Genomic DNA, 22594 nt, shown 5'->3' with positions numbered 1-22594 from the left:
GAGGCGGAGCGAGAATCATGTCTGCTCTATAACGGGGCCGACGTCGAACTCGTGCGGCGTCGAAACTCCGTGTCACACAGGAAGCATGCTGCATCAGCAGGTTGGTATGCCATGTTGTTAACGTCAAACGGAATGCGGTAGATCCGACTGCAAAGGAGAGGAACGTTTTCCTCGATCGCGGAGGTACAGATCTGCCGAGAACAGTGATCATGGAAGAGGAGACAGCCTTCACTTCCCTCAGAGCCTGAACCCCGTGATACCGATCTGCGCGAGAAGAGAAAATAACCAGAGTCATCATCTCACCCGATTCACCGCAACCTCCCATTGTCATCACCTTGGGTCATCCACTCATCAACCATCACGGAGGTCGACCCGGCCCATTTCCGAAGCGCAGCAGAAAGGCCAAAGAGTCATTAACAACTCGCGAAATGCATCTCAGCAATGCGCCAAGAACGAAACGGTTTCTCGGTTGTCTCTACGGTACTTAATACAACTAGAAACAATAATGTGTACATGTTACAATAATCTGCCCTGATCGTGGGATCACAGCGAATACTTGATCTCTATCTTGGCAGACCTGCGAAATGAGATCGATTCAGCAGAGCCCGTACAATAAGCTAAACACTTGATCGGGCGTGAAGATGAAGCTTACTTGACGTGATTCGCCCATCCCTGTAAAACGAGACGACACGGCGATTTAGCAAACTTGAACGCTTCTCAGTAGTGACAGAAGAGGCTTACCGGGTACCTGGATTTGGCCAATAATACCAAGACGTCTCCAGCCCTCAACCGCCTGAAGAACGATTCGTGTAAGGGCAGCGTGTTCGTATGCGTCTCCCAGACCGGATGAGCGTGCTTGTTCCTCTGAAGCTCGAAATCGCCGTCGAGATACTCGAACGGTCCGTCGGGAGTGACGGGGCGTTTGATAGCGATGTCGAACCAGGTGTAAGACTGGTTGTACGTGCCACGGTGTTCCGGAGTGTCTGACCAGCCTTGGTCACGAGATGTTGTGGTCACGACGATCTCTTTAATCCACCAGACGGATTCGAAGGGAGCTTCGTCGAGCTCCTCGGTCGCAGGCGTCTCGCCATTGTTGCCATCAATCTCGAGTGCAGCAGGTCCCGGGTCGAGGCTATCCGCCTCGGTCTCGGACTCGTCATCCAGTTCCACGTCTCCACCAGAAATCCCCGGCTGAACGTTGCCCCAAAGCTCGTCCGTCTCTAAATAGAACCAATAATCCTCAAACTCCTTCCTCTTGTCCTCTTGACTCTCCAAGTCCCAGATGTTGTTCCCGAACCTAGCGGTGTAAACTTTCGTCTCTGTCCGCTCGGCGATGACCGGTGGTGGATATCCGGCGTGTTCCAAGATGGGGAAAGATAGTTCGGGGGGCAGGACTTGGGATAGGATCTGCTGGATCTCGAGGACTTCTGATGGATTAGGAATGAAGGGTTCTTTGGGGGCGACAGGAAAGTATGAGTTGCCGTCGCTGCAATATTGAATTAATATAGGTCAGAAAGTGACGTCACAGTGAGTGTAAGCTGTATTGCGACGTCTAGTTTCAATAGATCGCTCACTTACTTGTTCAGTCCAATCATTTTGCCCATCCAGGAGAGCATGTTGAGAGACTTGATCCTTGTCCAACAGTAAGCTAGCTAGTCCAAAGCCAGTAGCTAGCAGGGAGTGGGACAGGCTGTGTATCGACGTGGTAGTTTGGGGGCGAACAGAAAGGCGAGATGGTTCGTTCATAAGCACTCGGTTCGCTTTGCCGGCATATGTTCGCTTCGAGAGTGTGCAATATAGAACTCTTCCCTAGCCTGGATGTATGGCAATGTCTGAGAAAGGAGGTATGTCGAAGCGAAAGCATGGGGCAAGACGACGATATGGGCGAGTTCCCTCGAGGTGGAATTTGCATGAGCAGCAACCCCTAAGGATCTCGCTTACGTAATTCAAAACGAGATAAGCATCCGAAGCAGCAGCAGCAGCAGCCACCTCTCTCACTTGGATGCGCTGCAGATCGATACACACGCTCGTACCATAACTACTGGCTACTGGGTTTGACCCCGTGCTCGGTGGAGATAGTACACCAGACCTCAAACCCGTCATGTCGATCCAGAGTCCACCTCCGGCCCCGAGCGACTCGTTACCCCTCCCAAACGGCAATGCCCAGACGACCCGGAACAACCCAATAGCGCTTCGGTTGTACAAGATCACCGCTCGGACAACGCTCGATCAGCCCACTCAGGAAGCTCTTCAGATCCTCTCTGAAAAGTATTGTCAGATTCCCAATTCTCGAGATGGAGCCGAGGCGGGTCCGAGCCGGACGAATGGATACTGGTTGGCCAACGGACAGGAGGATGAGTGGGATGAGCATAGTTCCGATTCTTCGGATGATGAGAAGGAGACTAGAGCGAACGAAGAAGCCAACCGGAGACGAGAAAAGAGAGCTATGCGCTCGCTGCTAAGAGATGCAGATCCTGATGCGGCTACAAGAGCGAGAAAGAACTTCAAGAAGGACGTCGAAGGGGAACTAGCGAAGGGCAGCATGAAGTTCTTGACAGCGTTCGGAAAGGTCGATGAGGTAAGTCTCGACGGCTCATAGCGTCATTGAAAGGTTCGCTGATATCCTATCCTCTGATACCATCGTGACAGAAACTCCAAGTCCTCCGTGGATATCTGGACGAGATGCAAACCCGATGCAGCTCGATACAAGCCGAACTGGACAGCGCGAACAAGGGTACTCAGAGCTTGTTGGAGCGGGCCAAGGGGCTTCAGGATCAGCAGTATGTGCCGCCATGACCTAATCCGTCTTGTTTTCTCTGGTTCTGGTTAAATTTGAGCAATCTCAGGGCTGAACGAACGTGATGGTTGCAGGGCTTCTACCCAAATGCGCTCGGAGCTCTCCAACCTATTCCTCAAGCATTTCACCCTCACACCAGAAGAGACCGATGTGCTCAACTCGAAAGACGTGACCATCAACGAAAAGCTTTTTCAAGCGATGGACCGTGTCAAGAAGATTCGAGAGGATTGCGCGGGATTATTCGTTGTCGCTGGTGTTGGAGCTGGCTCAGCGGAAAACGGAGTCGGGGTGGATCGGGAGAACGAGGACGGTCAAGAGGGGGACGGAGTGGAAGGACGCGACCCGGCGCTTGCTGCGTGAGTCTTCTTGAATATTTCGTTCTCGAGGGAATGATTTCTTTCTTGCGTTCTAACGAGCGACTCCGTCCCCTAAATTTATATGACGCACCTTTTAGCAAAGAGATCATGTCACTGGCCTCTTCACAGCAAGACCTGGCTTTCGATCGGATCCACCGATATTGTTGTTTCGAGTTCAGAAAGTTTACTAAGGACACGCAGCTTGAAGTCTCTCGAGTGCTACGAGAGGCTGTTCGGCGGCTTCGATCGCGCGAGAGCCTGTTGGAGTGAGTCGAAAACGCTGGGTGATAGCAGGAATACGCATTAACAATCTGTGTCAATGCCAGTGACGCGATTCAAATCCTCACCAGTATTCGACAAGCATCGATCTTGCAGTCCTTTCTCGACGCATTGACGAGAGGAGGCCCCGACGGGTTCCCCAGGCCTATCGAACTTCACGCACACGATCCCACGCGATACATCGGGGACATGCTCGCTTGGGTACATCAAGCAACAGCGGGTGAGAATGAATTTTTGGACGGTCTATTCGATGTAGACAAGGGGAAGAGGAGAATGGTCGGGCAGGCGCGAGAGTTCGGGAACGCGAAATCGGACCTCACACAAGAGGGTGTTGAGGTGGACCCGGAAGAGGTGGAGCAACGAGCTCGAGTCGATCTATCGAGGAGCTGTTTGGACAAGAATCTGGAAGGTCTCTCTAGGCCACTCAAGGTAAGTCAGAGCGCTGTCTTTCGCTCACGGCGTTATCCACTAACCGGTGATGCCATTTTCGCGAGCTCAGATCCGGATACAAGACACCGTCAACTCGCAAGAGGGCGTCATTATGGCTTACAAGATTGCAAACCTTGTACAGTTCTACCTCGTGACGATGCAAAGGACGATAGGAGAGGAGGCTATCCTTACAGTAACTCTTGCCGAGTAAGTGCCGCGTTGGAGAGAATGAGCTTTTCTCGCCAAGCTAATATGTATCCGTGTTCACAGAATTCATAACATTGCGCACAAAGCGTTCCTGAATACCTTGGAGGCCCAAGGAAGAAGTCTTCTAAGATTCCTTCACGTGAGTGCGAGGTCGATAGGAACCCGGAGACATCGCCCATGCTTACCGTTGCTTACTTCCACAGGCCCCCGAGAACAACTTGGCTCCGCCCAATGCGCTACGAGAATCGTCACATGTTCTGCTCGAGATCATGTCCGTCTACGATACCTCGCTGGTGGACGATGTGGATCGTGAATCGGACTTTGCAAAGATCCTGAAAGCCGCGGCAGATCCGTTGATGGAGATGTGTCGGCAGATGATCGAGATGAAGAGAGGAAGTGGACAGTGGGAAAAAGACATCTTCTTGATCAACTGCTCCATGTACTTGCAGGTGAGTCGTTGTTTGGTACCGAACTGGTTCCTTCACGGCACAGCTAAAGTTGATTCGACATCCTTAACACAGCACGTCTTGGAGGCATACTCCTTCACTTCTGCTCGGCGCAAAGAACTCCAGGAGCAAATTGAGACATGGGAGGGGAGCCTGTTGGAGCAGCATTATCGCAATTTGCTCAAGCAGAGCGGTTTGACCGGGGTGGTCGATGCTCTGAAGACGCGTGATCAGGCTCAAGGCGATGTGAGTCGGCGTTTCTGGTGTCAAAGTGATTTTACGTGTGGCTGATCAGAATTCCTCTTGCAGATCACGCCTCTGTCTCGGTCACCTGCAGCAGATTCACGAGCTATCACCTTGGCCGTGAAAAGCCTGGAAGGCTTTTTGACATCAGTCGACGTCTTGACGTCTGCCCGTCTCGCCTTGCTGACTTCGCCCCGCATAGCAACGGAGATTCATCGGGGAGCGCTCGAACGGCTCGCGGGCGATTATGAAAAGCTCCACGACGCAGTCATGGACAAAGCGAACAAGTACGAATTCCCTTCAACCCTCATGAACAGGTCGCCGGAAGAGGTCTACGTGCTGCTGGGAATGGAAGCTCCGGAGCAGGCTATGGGAAGCCCGGCGCCGATCCATCTTGTATAGGCTAGTTATGGTCTACAACTGCGTCGCCCAAGGTATCGGGTCGGCATCGTCCAGGACAGCCACATCGAATCCATCGGTATCCTGTTCGGCGGGTTCTGCCTCGACGAGAAAATCGAGACAACCTCGGCAGCAGCCTTCCCACTTTATCGGAATATTTTTCTCTCCTGCTACTTCAACGAATTGTATCCGCTCCTCTGCAGGCGATTGGAGGTAGACCCACTTACTCAATTTGGCTATGCCGCCTTGGTAGTGGGAGGGGTTTGGACACGGGCTAAAGAAGGGGTTATCGGCCGCGTCCTCCTTCAATGACGACCCGCGATCGTTTCTATTCCTCTGTGGACGTCTCTTGCCAGGGGAAGAGATGTTGTCGGGCAGACTGTATTCATACGCTCTCGCCTGCTTGGCATCCGACGCCGACCGGAGCGCTTGAATCACCCTGGCGCAATTGTCCAGGGAGAGGTATTTTAGATGCTTATGCAGATTTTCCGGGCTCTGCAGAGCATGATTCTCCCCGCCTTCTGGGCTCCAATCGAAACGTGATAAGAGCGGCGGCATGTGATCCGGTTCGCTCGTCGATAACAACCTTGCCAAGCAGAGGGAGTGAAGGGAAGGTACTTGAGATCCCATCATCTCTTCGTCCAGCTTGATTGCTAACGGTGCGAGTCTCCGGCCCGACGGCTCGATGCGACTGTCGGTCCGGACCAACGGGTTGTTGATACAGTTGAACACGGTTAATTCGCTCAGGTCGAGGAGGGATGGAGGGAAAGATCTCTGTCGGGCCGTCACGATGAGCAAACCGCAATCATGGGCCATGGGCTCGAGCCGAGCAGGACTTACGATCGAATTGTTGCTGACGTTCAGCTCTTTCAGCCGTTTCAATTGACCGACACCGGCGGGCAGTCTTTCGAGCTTATTCGCGCCTAGAAACAAGTTCGGGCGTTCTATGAGCTTCGAATCTCCGCGATGTGGAGATCGTACCGCAAACTCACGCAAGGACAAGACCGTCAAGTTGGTCAAGAGAAACAGTGAACTAGGTAGACTATCGGTTCATGTGGAAATCAGCTGTACGTTCCAGTGCAGGGGAATCTCGTTTTTGGCTTCCTCTTGCTCTTGGCGACTCACCATGAGATCGCATTGTGCCCGAGATAAAGGGCTAAATCCGATCCTCCCTCTCCACTCCACGAAGTCTCCCCAGGTCGCTCATAGAATCCTGAAGGAGTCCGCCTCATGGTTCGCTCCCCTCCGAATGTGTCGGGAGCCCTCGGCGATCGACCGAAAGTCACCGCAGAGAGGGACTTTGCAGAAGCGAACGTCCCGGCCTGTCGAGTGGGGTGGACCGTTGAAGCGATCGTCGATCTCACGGCGTGCCCGACGGGTGACCGAGTAGGCGTGGTCGGTGTTGTCGGTAAACCGACTGGCCGACCCTGCGGGGTGCTTGACCTCGCTGCGGGATTTGAAGCAGAGCTCGCTCTCGAACTCGATCCTGACCTCGTCGAAGATCCTGCATCGGACGAAGAATCTGACCGGAAACCTCCTTCCCTCGCAGGATCAGCACCGGGACCAGTACTAGTACTAGCAGTAGCATCCGGCGAATTATGTTCCGCTCCGAACCGGACCCGAAGTTTGGAACTAGCAGGTGCCGTCAAGTTTCTCCTTCCCATCACCGCTCCTCGGTCTTTTAAAGAACTCGAGGGCTGCTTGGACTTTGACGCGTTTCTACGGGGAAATCCGGCCGGTCCATCTCCATCTCCCTCGTTTACTTCATCATCATCAATATTCTCGTCGTCTCGTTCAAGGACCGGCGAACCCGGCGGCAAGAACCCACCGAACGCCCCTCCGGATCGTGTTGAAGGAGGGGGTCCTAGCCCGAGTGGGTTGGAATAAGACCCTCGTAGGTTTTGCCTCCAGGGCGAGATGAGACCTCCTTCCGTCTCTCCGAAGGTCATGCTTGAAGAAGTAGGAGTGGGAAGCATGGACGCTGGAAGGGAGGTTGAACGCGCCCAGGGTCTGTGATAATCCGGTCCGCGTAGATGATAACCCGCTGGTGATGCTCGATTATTTGCTCGTGCTGAACTTCCTCTATTGACGGATGGCGAGCCAGGAGGCGTCCTATAAGGATCCCTATCTCCAACACCGATACCTTCGCCCTTCGCCGTCCCTGACATCGACACAGATGTCCTCCTTTCCAGATGAAAGATGTACCGCATGTTGGCGATATCGTCCGGAAGGTATTGCAAACCCATTCCGGTTAGATCTAAGCGGGGCTCGTCGAGAGCTATGCAGTGAGCGATCTTGCGTTCTGCTAAAAGCTGAGGGTCGAGCTCCTCGTCGTCATCGTCAGGCAGAGACTTTTCTGTGGGCGTTGGCGAGAAGGTACTGGACGATCCAGGCGAACGGGGAGGTGGTAGGGGCCGGATCGATTGAAGGTCAAGCTGGGCCAGACCTTGAGCCAGATCCGACCTCCTCACAGCGGCCGACCCATTCTGCCATTCCTCTTGCTCTCGAGACCTCTCTCTCTCCCTGCCTTTTCCCTTGCCATTGAAGTCCGTCCCGCTGAAGAGAGGTCCTTGGTTCAAGGTAGCCGCGAAGGGTAGCGGGTTGGTCGTGGACCAATAGTCGGCGGATGGGAGTGGTTTCGAGCTGGCAGAGAATGGGTGAGGGAAGGCCATTCTCAAGAAGCTGTCAGATTTCCGCTCAGAGGTTGATCTGATGTGAGAGATGTGAGAATAGCTCGAGAGTCGAGAGTAGACAAGAGGATGAGAGAGCAACAGAGTACTCGTACTCAGCGATAGATTAGATGGGTAACTGCAGTACCGGCGGCCTTCCCCTCCTCCCCTTGCTTCCCCCCGGAATAGGCTCCGCGCCGAGAACCCTCGACCCGACCCCCTAGGGCTTCGTCAAATCGTAAACAAAGTCGATCCATGGCATCATCTCGCATCATATAGTCATGTAGTCATCGTGAAACTCTTACCCACCTTGTCATCTCTGACCGACTCACTACGAGCAGACCATAGGGGAGCAAAGACGTGTATAGCTCGCCATGAACTTGATAGACAACATCAGCCCGTTCGCGACCCCGCACCTCACCCCGCCGGCATCCCCAGCCAAGGCATCATTCTCATCACCGCCCATACACAGGCCAGAGCTCAGGTTGAAAAAGCTCAACTTGGGCGGAGGGCATAGTAGCGTGACGACCTCCGTGAGTCATGATGTATTTCATAAGTGATGGTTGTTCACCGTGCAGTATAGACGAGCTTACTAGGGTGATTGCTTTTTGGTAGAATGTCGAAGAGGAAGTCAAGGATGCCATGCAAGATTCCCCAGTTCTGATGCGATTCCACTCGCCTCCAGCACGAACCGACTACCCACATCAGATGTCTTTGCCGGCAGCATCTTCTTCGTCTACATCGTCTCCGACCACACCTCGACGTCCAACATCAACGTCAACATCGGCTTCGACCTCTTTATCATTGGGTTCGCCTACATCATACAGATCAGACCCTTATCCAAACCGAAACTCCAACTCATATCCGAATTTCGATCCGCACCAACGTGCTCGACCGGTCAGCCTACAGTTCCCTCCCCGAACTTTCTCAGGACAAGCGCCCCCTCGAGGACGGACGCCCCAAGTGAGACGGGCGAGGCGGAGGAGCTATGAAAAGCAAGTCGGCAGAGATTCTTGGGATTCTGCTAGGGGGAGCATAATCGAGGTAGATGAAACCGAGGATGAGCAGGAGAGGGGTCAGAGTTTGAATCAGGATCAGGAGCATGAGTTCAACAGGAGGAAGAGCGTAATGATGGGCCGCAGTACCACCAGCGGTACAGGGGTAAAAGCGGGAGTAGGAACAGGAATGGGAATGGGCCCAAGACGTACGGCTCCGTTGACTCTGGTCGAGAGGCATGCGGAGTTATTGAGCGAGATCGCGAAAAAGGAGACGATGGTCAACGAGATGAGGCAAGGTGAGCCACGCCTGGCAAGCTTTCTGTACATTGCATTCCACATATCATAAGCTGATCAGCTGATCGCTGCGACACATCAATCCATCCCGTTCAAATCGGATTTGGAATTGACTCCACGACATTCTCTTCATCGACGTACGTCAAGCAGAACTCGCTCACCAGGAAAGCGAATTGAGCGACCTCAAGAAGAGGTGGGAATCCATCGTGTCCCGCTCAGCCATGATGTCCACGACGACGTCTGTCCCATCCACCTCCTCCAACTGGATGTCTTCCTCTGATAGGCACTCTGGAGCGCATCCTCCGTTTGGGAAGTCAAGTCAAGATCGGGACCACAGTCAAGATGACGGCGAGGGATTGTCTGTGGGAGAGATGATCAACCCGTCGGTCGCTATCGAGGGAGGAAAGAAGTTGTTGGGACAATTGATGGGGTCGATCAGCCTCGGTGGCCAGTCCGAGCCCCAACTACAACCGCAAAGACAACCCCAACTCGATGGCGATGGGTCTACCGACCGTAACAAGCCCGCAAGAGCAGTCAGGACAACTAGCGCTAGGACGGTCAGCCTTATTGCAGGAACCGGATCTGGGAGTTCAGCAGGTCGATTCCCGCTGAGCAGCGCTTCATCTACATCCAAGGGAAAGGAAACCCAGACCCAGGCGAGAGCTCAGCAAGCCCGGCCGAGCATGGAAGTGATGGGCAGACGAGGGTCGGCAGCGTCGAGTACGACAACGAGGTCGGATTCGTCACAGAACCAGTTCCGGATGGACGAGAGATCGGCGGATCACGAGGGATTGAATGGACTCGGCTTCGGACAGGCGTTGGAAGGGATGGTAGATCCTGGTGGATGGACGAAGAAGTGGGGGGATGTGATGAGTAATCCACAGTGAGTCTACAATCTACCTGGTCCGGCTCAGTCGCGTGGGCTTGAAAAAGGGGGATAGGGTGTTGACGTGACATCGCACTTCTGCACGCTTTAGGGTTCAAGCGGGTTCCAAGAGGGCGAGCGCGTTCTTCTCGAGCTCACTGTGAGTGCATAGCCAGCCGAGCGATTGTATGTAACGAGATGAGGAGGCTGACCTGACGAGATACCGCAGGGCAGAGACTTATAACCTCATCTCGCAAGCCTTGCCTACACCCAACTTGGCGGCCTTGACGTCTCCTTCGCTGTCCGCCGAAGGTGAGACTTTCGAAGACCAATCGATGCCGAGGAACGGTCGACTCCGTGATCGTGAAAGCGATGGACGGAAACGTGTCCCGCCGATGCCGACCCGACGACAGAAGGAATTGATATCGAAAGGCGGACCGTTGCTGGAGGGTGACGGACGTCGTGCTCCCGCTGGATTAATAGACACTGACCTGGACCATGAGCCCAGGTCAAGAGATGATCCAGTCCAGGAGGATACATCGTGGGATTGGTAAAAGGTTTCCCGTTGTTGTCAAAGTGGGTTGTAACCATGAGGAAAGGGAAGCGGCCACGCCAGGCAGAAATCGATGAAACAGGTACCAGGCCCATATACCCTGCCAGTCGAGATGCCATCGTAGGTCAAGGCGATCGGGACTTTGAGTAGTCGAAACGTTATTTGCTCGACCGGCAGCCATCACATGCAGCTGTCACGTGAATGGCTTGGTCTTTCGCGTGCGGCAGAGGGAAAAGCCACTCTTGGCTGATGGCTGAGCGTTGACATTATTTGTCCCTGCCCGAGGCAGGGCCGAGCTGGGAATTGGAAGAATGGCGGTTTGTACGTAGGAACCCCGAGGACCGGCAATAACAACGGTATGACGTCGCGAAGCTGATAGCTGAAAGCTGAAAGCAACGTTCTCTAGGACCATCCTCGATGCGCTTCGGTCGTATGGATATCCTGGAGATCGAGCCTCGTATCAGTGAATGGGTTTCGAGCGGAGGTACTTCATCTAAAATCATCTCGGACTCGATAGCAATCTACGGATCTACGGAATAGCTGGAAAAAGCGGGCGTATGCATCATGGGGCTTGGATTTGTTTTTACCTACTGCTCTTGCCGATATGCTAGCCGGAATGGCGGATTTGAGCAATTTTTACGTACTAAGTTGGAGCGACCGGACGATATCAAAGAGCAGTCGATACCGCTCAACTGTGGTATTCCGTCATCGATCACTGGCTACTGACTAGTAGCTACCAATTACCAATTACCAAACAGCAGGCAGGCAGGTGGTTGAGCAGCAGTTTGTAGCTGTCCCTCCCCCCTTGCCATTTCCGTGTTTTCTCGCTCTTTTGCTTGTTGGCGCTTGCGTACCGACGCGCGCGCGAGAGAGAGAGGCAGGGCTCGGCGAGCAGCATTTTCCGTTCCAAGCTTTGACCTCACATGCACACACGCACACATCCCAACATGACCTACGACATGCATGCATGCACCCAACCTTAGTGGGCATAGCTGTCGTTCGGATCGCCCTTGACATCGTCCTAGCAAGTCCAGGCTTACAGTTGTCGGTGACGGGATACTTGAGCCACCCGGTGCATCTCGACCATTCTCGAACCGCGGCCCGCTTTCGACGGACGCAACACGACAGCGACGATCCCTGCCTCGCTCGCTCCCCTCGGCCATCCTCGCTCTGTCGCTTTTGTTCACTTTGTCGCTTGGGAATCGGTTCATGACAACAACCAATTCAACCAACAACCAAGGACAAGTGGGATCGACAACCTTCTTCTTCTTCTTCTTCTGTTTCAGCCAGTGACCCAGGTGACCTTCTCATCATCCACCATTCATAATCGAGATAATCAATAGACTCAAAGGACCCCCCCGCTCGCCCGCTCGTCATAGTTGCCTGTCGTCGAAAGCGTCACGGACGGGATACAAACCAGGGAAGCGGACCGTCAGAGTATAATCCCCTGGCTTGATACGACACCTACCGGCACACCGAATCAGACGATCATACGCCGCATCTTACCACCTTGCATAGATAGTCGGAACCAGCAGATCGAACCGCCCATGGCCTCGCAAGACCTCGCACGGACAACGTCTCTACCCCTTTACCATGCCTGATCGACCAAGAGCGTTCCGGATATCGCCAATATCGTCTTGGAAAACGATGGTCAACCCGATAGCGATAGCTCCGTTCCTCTTCGCTCTGATACCCGTTGCGGCTGCGCAGACGTCAAATGCAGGAGGTGTCAGCACGGGGACTCCGGTCGAGGGAAGGGAATGGATCGTCATTGTCGACATCGTCATCCTCGTAAGTTCCACTCGGCTTCCGGCACGTTTCGACAACAAGACCATGTCGTACCATGTCCTTTCGATGTTGCATCCCGCTGACTCTTGTTCGTATATTTCAGGCGACGACTATGGTCGGAGCGGCGGCGATCCTGGGTAACATGATATGGCGGGAGTTGTGGAAAAAACGAGCTTCTACCGTACGGATGAGACTCGTCCAGGGTCTGGTGTTTAGCGATCTGTTACTAGGGTAAGCTGCTCGTCTCGTAGGGTGCTTTACAGGTCCTGTCACTTACTCAGAACTGACTCACCTGCATGACAGAATCTTCGGAATGTGCACGAGCGCCGAATTTCTTCGGGGCAAGAACCATCCACACGGATCGTCGTTCTGCGACGCTTTCGGGTTGCTTCTCGTCACAATCCTATGGACAGGTACGAGTCGGCTCTAAACCATTCATGTGTGACGACACAGGTTGTTGAAAGGTTGCTGATCTGGATTTGGTCTCGGCAGAACATTTATGGACGTTCGCTTTGGCTTTCGCGACATACATGATTCTTATCTACGTGAGTACAATCATAGATCTTGGCGATTACGACGTCGCTGACATCTTCCATGACGTCCTTTCCTTTTAGCCCCTTCATCCCGTTACTAGACACCTCGAACGGTCATGGTGGATGTTCTTCGTCGTCATCTACGTGCTGAGTTTTGCGCTATCCCTGGTGACCTATTTCGTGTATGGGTTTTGGCCTGGTAAGTCAGGTCGACAGTATGTGTACATGACGGATTGATGGATCTGAAATGCGTCTCTTGTGTAAACTACTAGTCGGCGGAATCTGTTACTATGGGGCAAATTCGGGTCTCTATGGGGAGCTCATGCAATTCATACCCCGGGCCTTGGTGTTCATCGCCATCTTCTTCTTCTACGCCCGATTATACGTCTTTCTCAAGCGACCGGACAAGATCAGGGCGTCCTTCTCTCCGAGTCCCGGTGGAACCGCTGGGGGAGGTGGGACTTGGCAGACGGACAGCTCGGGGTCGATGCAATCGATAGATGGGGGTGGGGACGAAGCTGGGACGAGAGACGGCGAGACAGACGGAACCAGAGGAAGGTTGAGGAGGCTGCGAAGGAGGAGCCGGGCGAGTTCTAGGGAAAGGATTAGGGAGGGGTTTCGGTCGTTCTCTTTCAAGCCGAAGGTCTTGCAACGTAACGATGAGAAGCGGACGAGGGATGCCGAAAGTACCGGGATCAAGTTGGGTAATCTGCAAGCCGACGAGAGGGCCGTACAAGGCAAAGATTTCGGACAAGAGAAACGACCGATGGAGCAGATTGGCAACACGGGAGGCGTCACATCAGCAAACGTGAGGAATGTCGGGGAAATACCGCCTTGGGAACGACTCGAGTTGCCACCTTTCGAGGTGGATGGGCAGAGATATGGGGGCTCTGGATCGAGCGTTCTTGCGCCCGCCGCTCCTTCCGGCTTTTGGGGAGACTTCAAGATGGGTAGGAAACGGGCGACTTCCAGCGCACATTCGAATCGAACGGATGGGACCATCAACCCGCAGAGAATCAGCCGGGAGGTGAACAACAATACAGGCATACGGAGCAGGGAATCGTCGGTGGGCACAGTCATTCCTCCAAGAGGATCTTCGGGAACGCCGTTCTTGCCTCCAGTCGTCTTTGAGGAGTCATTGCCGACAACCCAGATCACCGAACCCTCTCCCATCTCCCCCGAATGCGCGACGTTCACTGCAGAAAACTTGCGCTCGAGTAGCGTTTTTGATAAACCTCGCCGACATCCTGGCGATCTCAAAATGCCCTATATCACGCAGGAGGTTGATCCCAAGGACTCCTCCGAAGAGTATCGAGTACCGCTCGCGCCATCAATACCTCCCAGCGAGACCACCTTGACACCTTCCACTTCGTCCTCTATGCAAGTGCTGCTACCGGCAATGAGAAGAGGGTCAGCCGATCCTTTTTGTCAAAATGGCATCAGGAAGGATTCGTGCAACGCTTCCTCGGACAACGGTTCTCGCCGTGGTTCTGGACCGGTCAGTTTCGTGTTGCCGACATATCCTCGCAAAGAGTCTGTCATGAGCAATGTCGAAGGTCCAGAATCGATGCACACAACGCGAGAATCTGTATCTGCAAGCGAGACGGTCAGAGACAGCAGTGCAAGGGGCGGTTCGAGTGAAGAAGAACAGGAGGAGGAAGAGGAAGAGGAGGATGACGGCGAGATGGACTTTGGGCAGTTCTTGCGGCAAGAGGGTGGGGATGACGATGAACGTGGAAGGGATCGACGGCAGGCTAGCGAAGATAGCATGTTGCAGCAGGAATCAACAGCGAGCTATCTCAACCGAAAAACCGCCATGTTGATGCTGTACTTTCCCCTTGCGTGAGTGACAAGTCCTTTGCCGACGTGACGAGAATCTATCCACTCACCTTCGTATATTTTCCGTAGCTACTGCTTGCTATTCTCAGTCTCGCTCGTGCGGTTGATTTACGACTTTGCGAGTAAGGATGAACCAGTAGCGCTGAGGGCGGTATCTCGATGGTGAGCGTCCACAGCAATTCAAATCGCACGCTGCTTTGTGCGCAGGGTAGCTGATACTGGACGAATCCGCTCTACAGGTTCATCTTTGCGCAGGGTGCGGTAGACGCTTTCATCTACGGTTTCGTAGAGTGGAAGTGAGTGGATTTCTATTACATCCACCTATGCTATAGCTGATCTCTGCCTTTCAAACCAGTACAAAACGGATAGTTCGAAGAAAAGTGCGGAAGGGTCTGATGACGCCCACAAATCAAAGTCGGCACAGCTGGCGCCCAGGTGTTACGGCCGAGGAAATGCTTTCGGGCAAGAAACAGAGCAACGGGAATGCAAACGCCAACGCCAACGCGAACATGAACGAATCAAATACTAACCCGGGCACGACATCCCGGTTTTCCAATATGTCGACGTTCCGGAGTCAGCGGAATGGATCGAGCGTGGTCTGAATATAGAGGGAGATTTCGCCCGCCATTGTAGCCAATTATCAGTTGTACGAACACGCATGACCGGCCGACGCATTACATCATCTACTATAATCCAGTCCGCCTCATTCTGTGCCTATGATTGAGCTTTGCGACGAAGTGAGAACTAGAACACTCCTCAAGCCTCCAGATAGACTGGTCTCGTGGTGACCGTCATCACTCATATTCAGCATACTGGCATCCGTTGCTTGGTTTGCCGTATCGGGCTGAGATTTGTCCATCAGGGACATATGGTTACGGCGACTGCGAACCGATCCTCTTGGCGATTATACGGAGACGGGCTGCAAAACACACCGCTCTCACTTACCTTTGAGTTTGGTAAGGACAGTCCTCAAAACTTCCTCATCCAGGACAAAGGCAAAAGATGCACCTCCCCTTTGCCAAAGAAGCTCAAAACAAAGCCAGTCTCGATCCTAGGCGCACTTTTGATTAACGAACAACTCCCGCTCTCCTGAGGAGCAAATACGAGGAGGACAGCAAGGACGATCCCAGGCCATTCCAGAGCGGAATCATCGACTTCGACGGTCCCACTTTGGCCATCTCTTCGAGTTCAGAGGATCAAGATGTCTCCATCACAAAAGTCCAACCCGAAAAGGTCTCACCGACGTCCGCAAGGATATCGCAACTGCTGACGGTTTGCGGAACTGCCAATCTAGATCAGACGCAATGGGCAATTTGTTCCTGGTAGCTGGTCATCGTCTTCAGCGATATGATATAGGTCATCATTGGTCGAATCTGAATGATCTGGATGGGCGATCTGAGTCGTGATCGAGGACGTTGTTATGCAATTATGCAGGCCCGTTACGAATTTGATGAAATTCTCTCGAACCCAAAACTCGATCCTCGAGAGGCTCGGGCATTGACGATGATGAAACTGCCCCAACGAATGATGACGTAATCGCGTCGACCGTCCCCGATCTCCGGCCGTCGATCGTACTCGAGTAAGACTGCATGCCTACAGGCTACAGGCTACAGGGTGATCCAAGGGTTACTGCTCCGTATAGCTTCTAGATCTGACTGACTACAATCCGTATCGCAAGTTCTAGACCCCCTACCTGCCAGCCATCAATTTGATCTAGAGACATGTGCGGCAGATTCGCTTTGGGCGTCTCGGTAAGCAGCTCTCTCGCTCATGTTCACTTCCGTCGAGTCGTATCCCTGATCCATTACTAGCCACATAGGGAGGCGACATCCGTCTAGCAGCGGCAGATCGTTTCCCTCGAGTTCTTGATCGTCAACAAGGTCGCGGGGGAGCCCCTGAGGCGCAGAGACGAGCACAACTGGGACAGGACAGAAGGGAGCGTGACCGAATCAGGCGGGAGCGAAGAAGGGGTGGCCCGGTAAATCAGACACCAGAGGTCGACGAAACTGAAGAACAAGAAGAGGAGGGACGGAACAACGATAGCGAAGTCGAGTCTGAGCCGGAGGATGGCGACGGTCTCAGTCAACACGAGAGGGAGAACAGACGGCGTAGAGAACGAGCGGAATCCATCCCTTGGGACGACGAAGAGAGGTGGAGACCCGAGAACTTCAATGTGGCGCCGAGGAGCAACTGCCCTGTTATTGTCATGCGGCCTACGGCTGCTCGACTTCGAGGCGGAGGTAGCGAGGGAGAGTCGGACGAAAAGTTAAAGGAGGTGGGTGATGCGGGGATCGACATGGGGGATCAAGCACTCTCCATCGAGACGATGTGAGCTGGTCTCGTTGAACGTTCGATCCGTTCTGCATTTTAGCCTTATTCTGAACCCATATTTGTTTATGAAATTTAGGCAATGGGGTCTGATCCCTCACTGGTCTAAACACCCACCGTCGGCACCTCTGAACACCATAAACGCTCGATCTGAGAACCTGATGTGGGTGCGAGTGTTGTAATCTGTCGCCAGTTTCGCAACACTGATATGCAGATATTGACCCGTAGCGACAATGCTGGGGGAATGTGGCAGTCCTTGAAAGGCCCGAAACGTTGTGTCGTGGTTGTTCAGGGGTAAGTCATAGGTATGCCATGCGTAATCGACTTCGCTTACAAGTCTTGTATCTCGTCTAGTTACTATGAATGGCAGAAGGTAAGCTAAAAAATAAATCCGACGACCCATCTCTCGCTGCTGACGGCTCCCTCTACATGGCTGCAGAAAGGAACCACAAAGATCCCTCATTTCACCAAGCTGCCTCCGACAGACGAGAAGACACCGCGCTTGATGATGTTAGCAGGACTTCACGATACGGTAAAATACGTCGATTCCCCGCCGGACGAACCTCCGCACAAGACATTTACGATATTGACGACGACACCCTCCAAGTCTTTGGAGTTCCTACATGACCGGATGCCTTGCATCTTGGATGGAGAGGAAGAGCTTGTGGCGTGGTTGGACTGTAGGGAGGGATGGACGGGCAAGGTGGCAAACTTGTTGAGGCCTTATGGCGGAGAAGTTGAATGGTGAGCAGCCTGAACTATCGCTTGTCGCGATGTAGGTATACTAGTGGCTGAACTTTGACGATACATCTTCGTCAGCTATCCTGTCCCCAAGGAGGTAGGCAAGGTCGGGACCAACTCGCCGACCTATATCGAGCCAGTATCGGAGCGCAAAGACGGGATAGCGAGCTTTTTCAAGCGACAAGAAGAGAAGGGCCAGGGAAGTTCGAGTGCGAAATCGCCCGCAAAACCCAAGGTCGAAGTGACGAGATCGCCTCTGAAGCCAAAAGTTGAGGCTTTGACGTCAAACAAGACGGACAAAGTTCACAGCCCTGTCAAGGCCGATTCGAAGGATGTCAAGGGTGTGGAGGGTCTGGGGGACGATTCGAATGCCCCTCAGAGTCAGGTCGGTGCTGGAAAGGGAAAGCGCAAGGCGAAAGAGGAAGCTCAGGAAGAGCCTGTCAGTACGCCTCGTCGACAAAGCAAGCGTATCAAGGCGACGGAACAAGATAAGAAGGCGGTCGAGGTCAAGAGCGAGAGCGACGATGGGATAGAGGTTTTGGATGAAGCCGAGTTCAAGAAGCCGAAAAAGAACGAAAAGCCAGACGCCGCGAGAATTGAAGTGAGTCGGTTAGCGAGGCAGGCGTTGAAGCATTCGATCCCTAAAGCCACGAATCTGATCAGGAACATGAGCATCAAACATCGCTGGATGGCTTTTTGAAGAAATAGCGAAATGTATTGATCACTGCTCGAGCCGGTCTTGTCGAAATCATGACTCTCCGGATCGTCCAGATTTGTATACATACAGCGGCTGCTTGAAATGATATCGTACCCACTCATATCCTAGATCGTCCGACTTCTTGGTATTGGGCAGTTCGAGACCGCCTAAATAGCCATTGTCTTAGACTTTGCCCATCCGCGGATCGCAGCTGTGATTCTGTCAGCTGACGCGTCGACGCGTTTGATTGCATTTGGGTCGTTCGCGTTCAGAGTGCGAGAAGTTGAGGACGATCTAGTTAGCTAGTTAGCTAGTTGATAAATCGCATTCAGCTGGCCACCTTGAAACGGAACCGCAGCCCCAATCCTCATACATATTCCAGATTAGACGAAAGATGAACGGTGAGGCGTGATGGCGAGCGAAGTAACCGGTACGGGAACCTGATTACTGTTGCTACATGATCAGAAAGCAACCCATACTACAATGGTGGAGGAGGTGGTTTCGTTGGAGGCGGAGCGAATGGCAGCCCGTACGGTAGTCAAAACTCTCCCGGCACCACCAACAAGGTCAGTGGATGCAGTACACCCGTCGTCAGGCTTGAAGACGCTGATGTGCTTGGTATCGTGTGAGCAGAAAGGCGGTCAATCTACTCTGCGACCGGTCACGATCAAGCAAATCATCGGTGCCGACCAGCCTCATCCGGATGCCGATTTCCAAATTGATGGAGTAGATGTAGGAAGTGTGAGTCATCTGGAACGACTTGATCTCTTCGCTCGAAGCCGCTCTTTCTGATTCCTCTCGACCTGCTGCTTCTCAGGTGCGAGTCGTAGGAGTGGTACGGAATATCAGTAGGACGGCGACAAACGTCTCGTACACGATCGAAGATGGAACCGGTGAAATGTCCGCTCGAGTCTGGCTCGATACGGCAGACGACGATAATGGCAAGACAGGCGGTATCGAGTGAGTCCTCAGAGCGGGATGCGTCCTCGACCCAAGCGTTATACTCAGCTGATCATCCGTGTTCATCATCATCACTGGACTTGCAGGCAAGATACCTACGTTTCAGTCTTGGGTGTATTGAAGAGTTTTGGAGGAAAGCGACACATCTCCGCGCAGAACATTCGAAGGGTAGAGGATTTCAACGAGGTGCATTATCATCTCCTAGAAGCGCTGTACATCAGCTTGACACTACGTAACCCGAACAAGGTGAGTGACCAACAAGATCACGGAGCGATTTTCCAAAAGGTGCTCACGCTTAGCTGGACATCCTCATCTTGCTTTCATTGATAGGGTATGGGAGGGGCCGCCTCCGCCCCTGCTCGAGCTGGAAACACCCACGCCGACTACCTACCTGGAGGCAACAACAACGCACAGAGCGGTGATGACGACCGATGGGCTAACCAGCCCACTTTCCATCGAGCCATCTTGAAAGCTATCGAGGAACACACTGTTGGAGAGGACGGGGTCCATGTTGGGGTGGTCGCCAAAAACTTGGGATCGAATCAGCCTCAGGAGCAGATCATGTGAGTCTAGGGTTTCTTGAACTGAACGAGGTGTGTAAAGCGACATGTTTGGCTGATGTAACGGAATATATTCCATAGGGGCGCGATCGAGGCATTGATCGACGATGGTCTCTTGTATACCACCTTGGATGAGCTGGTAGGTGATGACCTGTGCACGATCAGTTCGCAAATCATTAGCTTAGACTAAGCCTGCCTCTTTTCAGCACGTACACATCATTTGATTCAACGTTGTCGTCTTGGTGGTCTCTTTCTCTTCTTGTATCAATACCTCTGTACCACCAAGTCGATCGAAAACGTCCTGGGCTCTGATACCGGCCACTGAGGGAGTACCGTCAACCATGCTCTAACGATTTCATAACATATGCAAATGACGATGAGGAGTGTAGGGCTACAACGGTATGGCTCGAACAAGTGCAGGGTGGTATCGGACGGTCCTATCAGGATTTCTAGTCCTTGTGTAGGGCAGAGAGTGCCGGCAATCAGGTATAGGATGACGTAACGAGAGAAGCGAATGCGGATAAAGGCCGTAGGTACACCGCCGTTATGCACGTATTATAGTCGAAGTGCGATCTCGTAGATGGTGAACATGCAAGCGGCGTTGGGAACCACTCGCATCAGGTGAGCAGAAAGGCCTCCGTAGAGCGAGGCGGCACTGCAACGCACAATCCGCAACATCAAAATCTGTTGTCGTCTAACCTGCCTTGCAGCCAAAACGCAGAACTTACCCTTCCTCGGCGATGACCAAACGAAGCGTCTGCAATAGACCCGTATACTTTGGCATCGCACCCGGGTTGGGAGCCTGTCTTAGTCGAGTCCTGATAACTTCGTGAGGATAGGTGATGAGGGAGGCGACCATCTTGGCACCCCCGCTGGATCCTACAATGCCTACCCATTCGGCGAGTTTCGAACGGGTAGGTTGGCCCGGGTAAGTCTGGGTAGAAATCTTTTTCAGGCGCTATTGCGAGTGAGTGAGGTCTCGTCAGCAAGAGGGCATGATGTGGGCGCATAGAATTGGTGCCGGCTAACCTCGTATAATACCCATCTATAACAAGAATAGTGATTCATGAGTGCCCTAATCGTGACATCGGTTGCGGGCCATCCACGGCTTACTGGATGACACCCTCCGAGACTCCCAAATAACTCGCGCTCATCCCCTTGTACATCCCCCTGATCCCCTCTTTGCTCAAAATGTCCTTGGTCATTGTCCAAGCGGGGATCAGCTTGCTCGTTACTGCGCCCGCTCCTGGTACAGCGGGGATGGCAGGTTTGAGAGCTGAAGCTGCTGCTTTAGCTGCGTTTGATGTTGTTGACGATGATGCTGTTAACGAAGCGGCCTTTTGGTTGTTTTCTAGTTGTCTAGCCTCCAGTTGTAGACGAGTCTTGACGACTGTTATTGCATGCCCGATCAGTATGAAGCTCTTCTTTTTTGCCAGAATCTGTGCAGCACGAGCGACTCACCCCAGATCGGGTTGGTAGCCGTGCTAGTGACGATACCGGCTATCGCTGCCGCCCCCAGATGGATATACGGGCTCGACTCTGCACCTGCCGCGGCGGTCGCACCATTATGTGTCACAGGGACCAAGCCAGAGTGAGTAGGTGAAAGGGACGGGAAGGTAGATGCGAGGACGGTCTTCATCTGGGCGTAGGTGGAGAAGTTGATGGCACTGTTTTCAGATTGAGAGAGATGCGATCAGCCGTAGCACGGACATGGAGAGGAATGGATATAGGTAGAGCTTACCGAGCAGGGACAACGCCGACCAATGTCGGTCCTAGACCTTTAAACAACGCCTTTGGCCCTTCATTCACGTAGATATCCCTGTTACAAACAAAGGAAGCGTTGAGCTTTTAGACTTTCCTACATCACAACTCGCAATCTCAGGCTCACCGAATAATCTGCCCCGTCTCTACGAAATGATATACCAAGCCTCTCACTCCTTGCGGCCTCGCCCCTACCGTTCGAGCTTTGAGAGCAGCGGCCGAGCTGAGAGATTCCGCTTGTTTCGAGGCGTGTGAGAGGATTGAAGAGGATGAGGGGATAGCAGAGGAAGTCGAGGTCGAAGGGCGAGAAGGAGGGTCACGGAAAAGGTCGGATTGGAGCCGGGTCTGCGGTGATAGAAAAGGATGGATCAGTATTGAGGTCTAGTCGAGCAAATAGCTAGATACGGCGGATGGACTCACCTTGACAACGTCGAAAGGAGAAGTCACGATGGCTCCTGTCATCCCACCGACACTACCAACCGTGCAACAGACCCATACCGAAAGTATCAGCATCACATCAGGACCATCGCAGAGTGGATAGCGGTCGAAGACTTACCCTCCGGCGACGAAGTGTTTCCACCCAGCGGCCTTGCGTTTCGTAGCGGGTTCTTTCCTGCCATCGTTCGTCGGTCCCGAGTATGCCGAGGTGGCGGTTGCAGGACCGTCGGGAGAGGCTGCTGTTGCCGTTGATACGGAGGCCATTTTATGTTTCGAGCTGAGATCGGTTGAATTTGGCGGCGAAGGTTGAAGAAGGTCGAGCTTGAGGTATCGAAGCGAGAAAGTCGGAAAGGTCTAGTCCAAGGGGGTCTCTATTTGTCGATTCGCTCTATATCTATCGTGAGATGTCGAACA

At 53.2% G+C, this 22594-nt stretch overlaps 8 protein-coding genes across 8 annotated transcripts; 5 read left to right on the top strand and 3 right to left on the bottom strand.

Moving 5' to 3' along the window:
- Positions 1–543: 543 nt before the first annotated feature.
- On the bottom strand, positions 544–1616 carry HD553DRAFT_339031 (uncharacterized protein; the record flags this gene model as incomplete). Its single annotated transcript, XM_046182398.1, has 4 exons — positions 544–577; positions 653–672; positions 742–1486; positions 1579–1616. 4 exons carry the CDS (start codon positions 1614–1616, stop codon positions 544–546), a joined length of 837 nt encoding a protein of 278 aa, XP_046039748.1.
- A 432-nt stretch (positions 1617–2048) lies between these two features.
- HD553DRAFT_100820 (oligomeric complex COG6-domain-containing protein) lies at positions 2049–5165 on the top strand. The gene is made up of 10 exons (XM_046176368.1): positions 2049–2578; positions 2650–2780; positions 2872–3153; positions 3252–3419; positions 3480–3861; positions 3932–4068; positions 4132–4207; positions 4272–4517; positions 4590–4760; positions 4824–5165. Exons 1-10 carry the CDS (start codon positions 2102–2104, stop codon positions 5157–5159), a joined length of 2406 nt encoding a protein of 801 aa, XP_046039747.1. The 5' UTR covers positions 2049–2101; the 3' UTR covers positions 5160–5165.
- Positions 4989–8126, bottom strand: HD553DRAFT_100827 (uncharacterized protein). The gene is made up of 4 exons (XM_046176369.1): positions 6282–8126; positions 6149–6198; positions 5997–6079; positions 4989–5930 (listed from the first exon to the last, which is right to left on the bottom strand). The coding sequence occupies exons 1-4, from the start codon at positions 7826–7828 to the stop codon at positions 5172–5174; spliced, it is 2439 nt and encodes an 812-aa protein (XP_046039746.1). The 5' UTR covers positions 7829–8126; the 3' UTR covers positions 4989–5171.
- A 1-nt stretch (position 8127) lies between these two features.
- Positions 8128–10136, top strand: HD553DRAFT_100872 (uncharacterized protein). The gene is made up of 4 exons (XM_046176370.1): positions 8128–8358; positions 8441–9119; positions 9268–10004; positions 10095–10136. The coding sequence occupies exons 1-3, from the start codon at positions 8200–8202 to the stop codon at positions 10002–10004; spliced, it is 1575 nt and encodes a 524-aa protein (XP_046039745.1). The 5' UTR covers positions 8128–8199; the 3' UTR covers positions 10095–10136.
- Positions 10137–11937: 1801 nt separating this feature from the next.
- HD553DRAFT_100810 (uncharacterized protein) lies at positions 11938–15391 on the top strand. The gene is made up of 9 exons (XM_046176367.1): positions 11938–12326; positions 12427–12554; positions 12627–12736; positions 12816–12868; positions 12938–13055; positions 13129–14698; positions 14765–14857; positions 14935–14991; positions 15051–15391. The coding sequence occupies exons 1-9, from the start codon at positions 12129–12131 to the stop codon at positions 15295–15297; spliced, it is 2574 nt and encodes an 857-aa protein (XP_046039744.1). The 5' UTR covers positions 11938–12128; the 3' UTR covers positions 15298–15391.
- Positions 15392–16339: 948 nt separating this feature from the next.
- HD553DRAFT_304599 (uncharacterized protein) lies at positions 16340–18582 on the top strand. Its single transcript, XM_046179031.1, has 7 exons — positions 16340–16446; positions 16515–17023; positions 17103–17186; positions 17252–17317; positions 17378–17396; positions 17463–17767; positions 17843–18582. Exons 1-7 carry the CDS (start codon positions 16417–16419, stop codon positions 18462–18464), a joined length of 1635 nt encoding a protein of 544 aa, XP_046039743.1. The 5' UTR covers positions 16340–16416; the 3' UTR covers positions 18465–18582.
- Positions 18583–18872: 290 nt separating this feature from the next.
- On the top strand, positions 18873–19988 carry HD553DRAFT_327748 (uncharacterized protein; the record flags this gene model as incomplete). The annotated part of the gene is made up of 6 exons (XM_046181835.1): positions 18873–18891; positions 18927–19027; positions 19095–19202; positions 19279–19421; positions 19508–19667; positions 19752–19988. 6 exons carry the CDS (start codon positions 18873–18875, stop codon positions 19986–19988), a joined length of 768 nt encoding a protein of 255 aa, XP_046039742.1.
- Positions 19989–20074: 86 nt separating this feature from the next.
- Positions 20075–22444, bottom strand: HD553DRAFT_360643 (mitochondrial carrier domain-containing protein; the record flags this gene model as incomplete). The annotated part of the gene is made up of 9 exons (XM_046183959.1): positions 20075–20636; positions 20710–20939; positions 21011–21026; positions 21095–21371; positions 21443–21648; positions 21723–21800; positions 21870–22087; positions 22163–22214; positions 22299–22444. 9 exons carry the CDS (start codon positions 22442–22444, stop codon positions 20537–20539), a joined length of 1323 nt encoding a protein of 440 aa, XP_046039741.1. The 3' UTR covers positions 20075–20536.
- Positions 22445–22594: the final 150 nt, after the last annotated feature.

This window comes from Filobasidium floriforme (assembly GCF_021052385.1).
Source record: "Filobasidium floriforme strain CBS 6241 chromosome Unknown HD553scaffold_2, whole genome shotgun sequence".
Taxonomy (NCBI): domain Eukaryota; kingdom Fungi; phylum Basidiomycota; class Tremellomycetes; order Filobasidiales; family Filobasidiaceae; genus Filobasidium; species Filobasidium floriforme.
The sequence above is the reverse complement of the archived record's forward strand: the minus strand, read 5'-3'. Positions and strand labels throughout refer to the sequence as shown.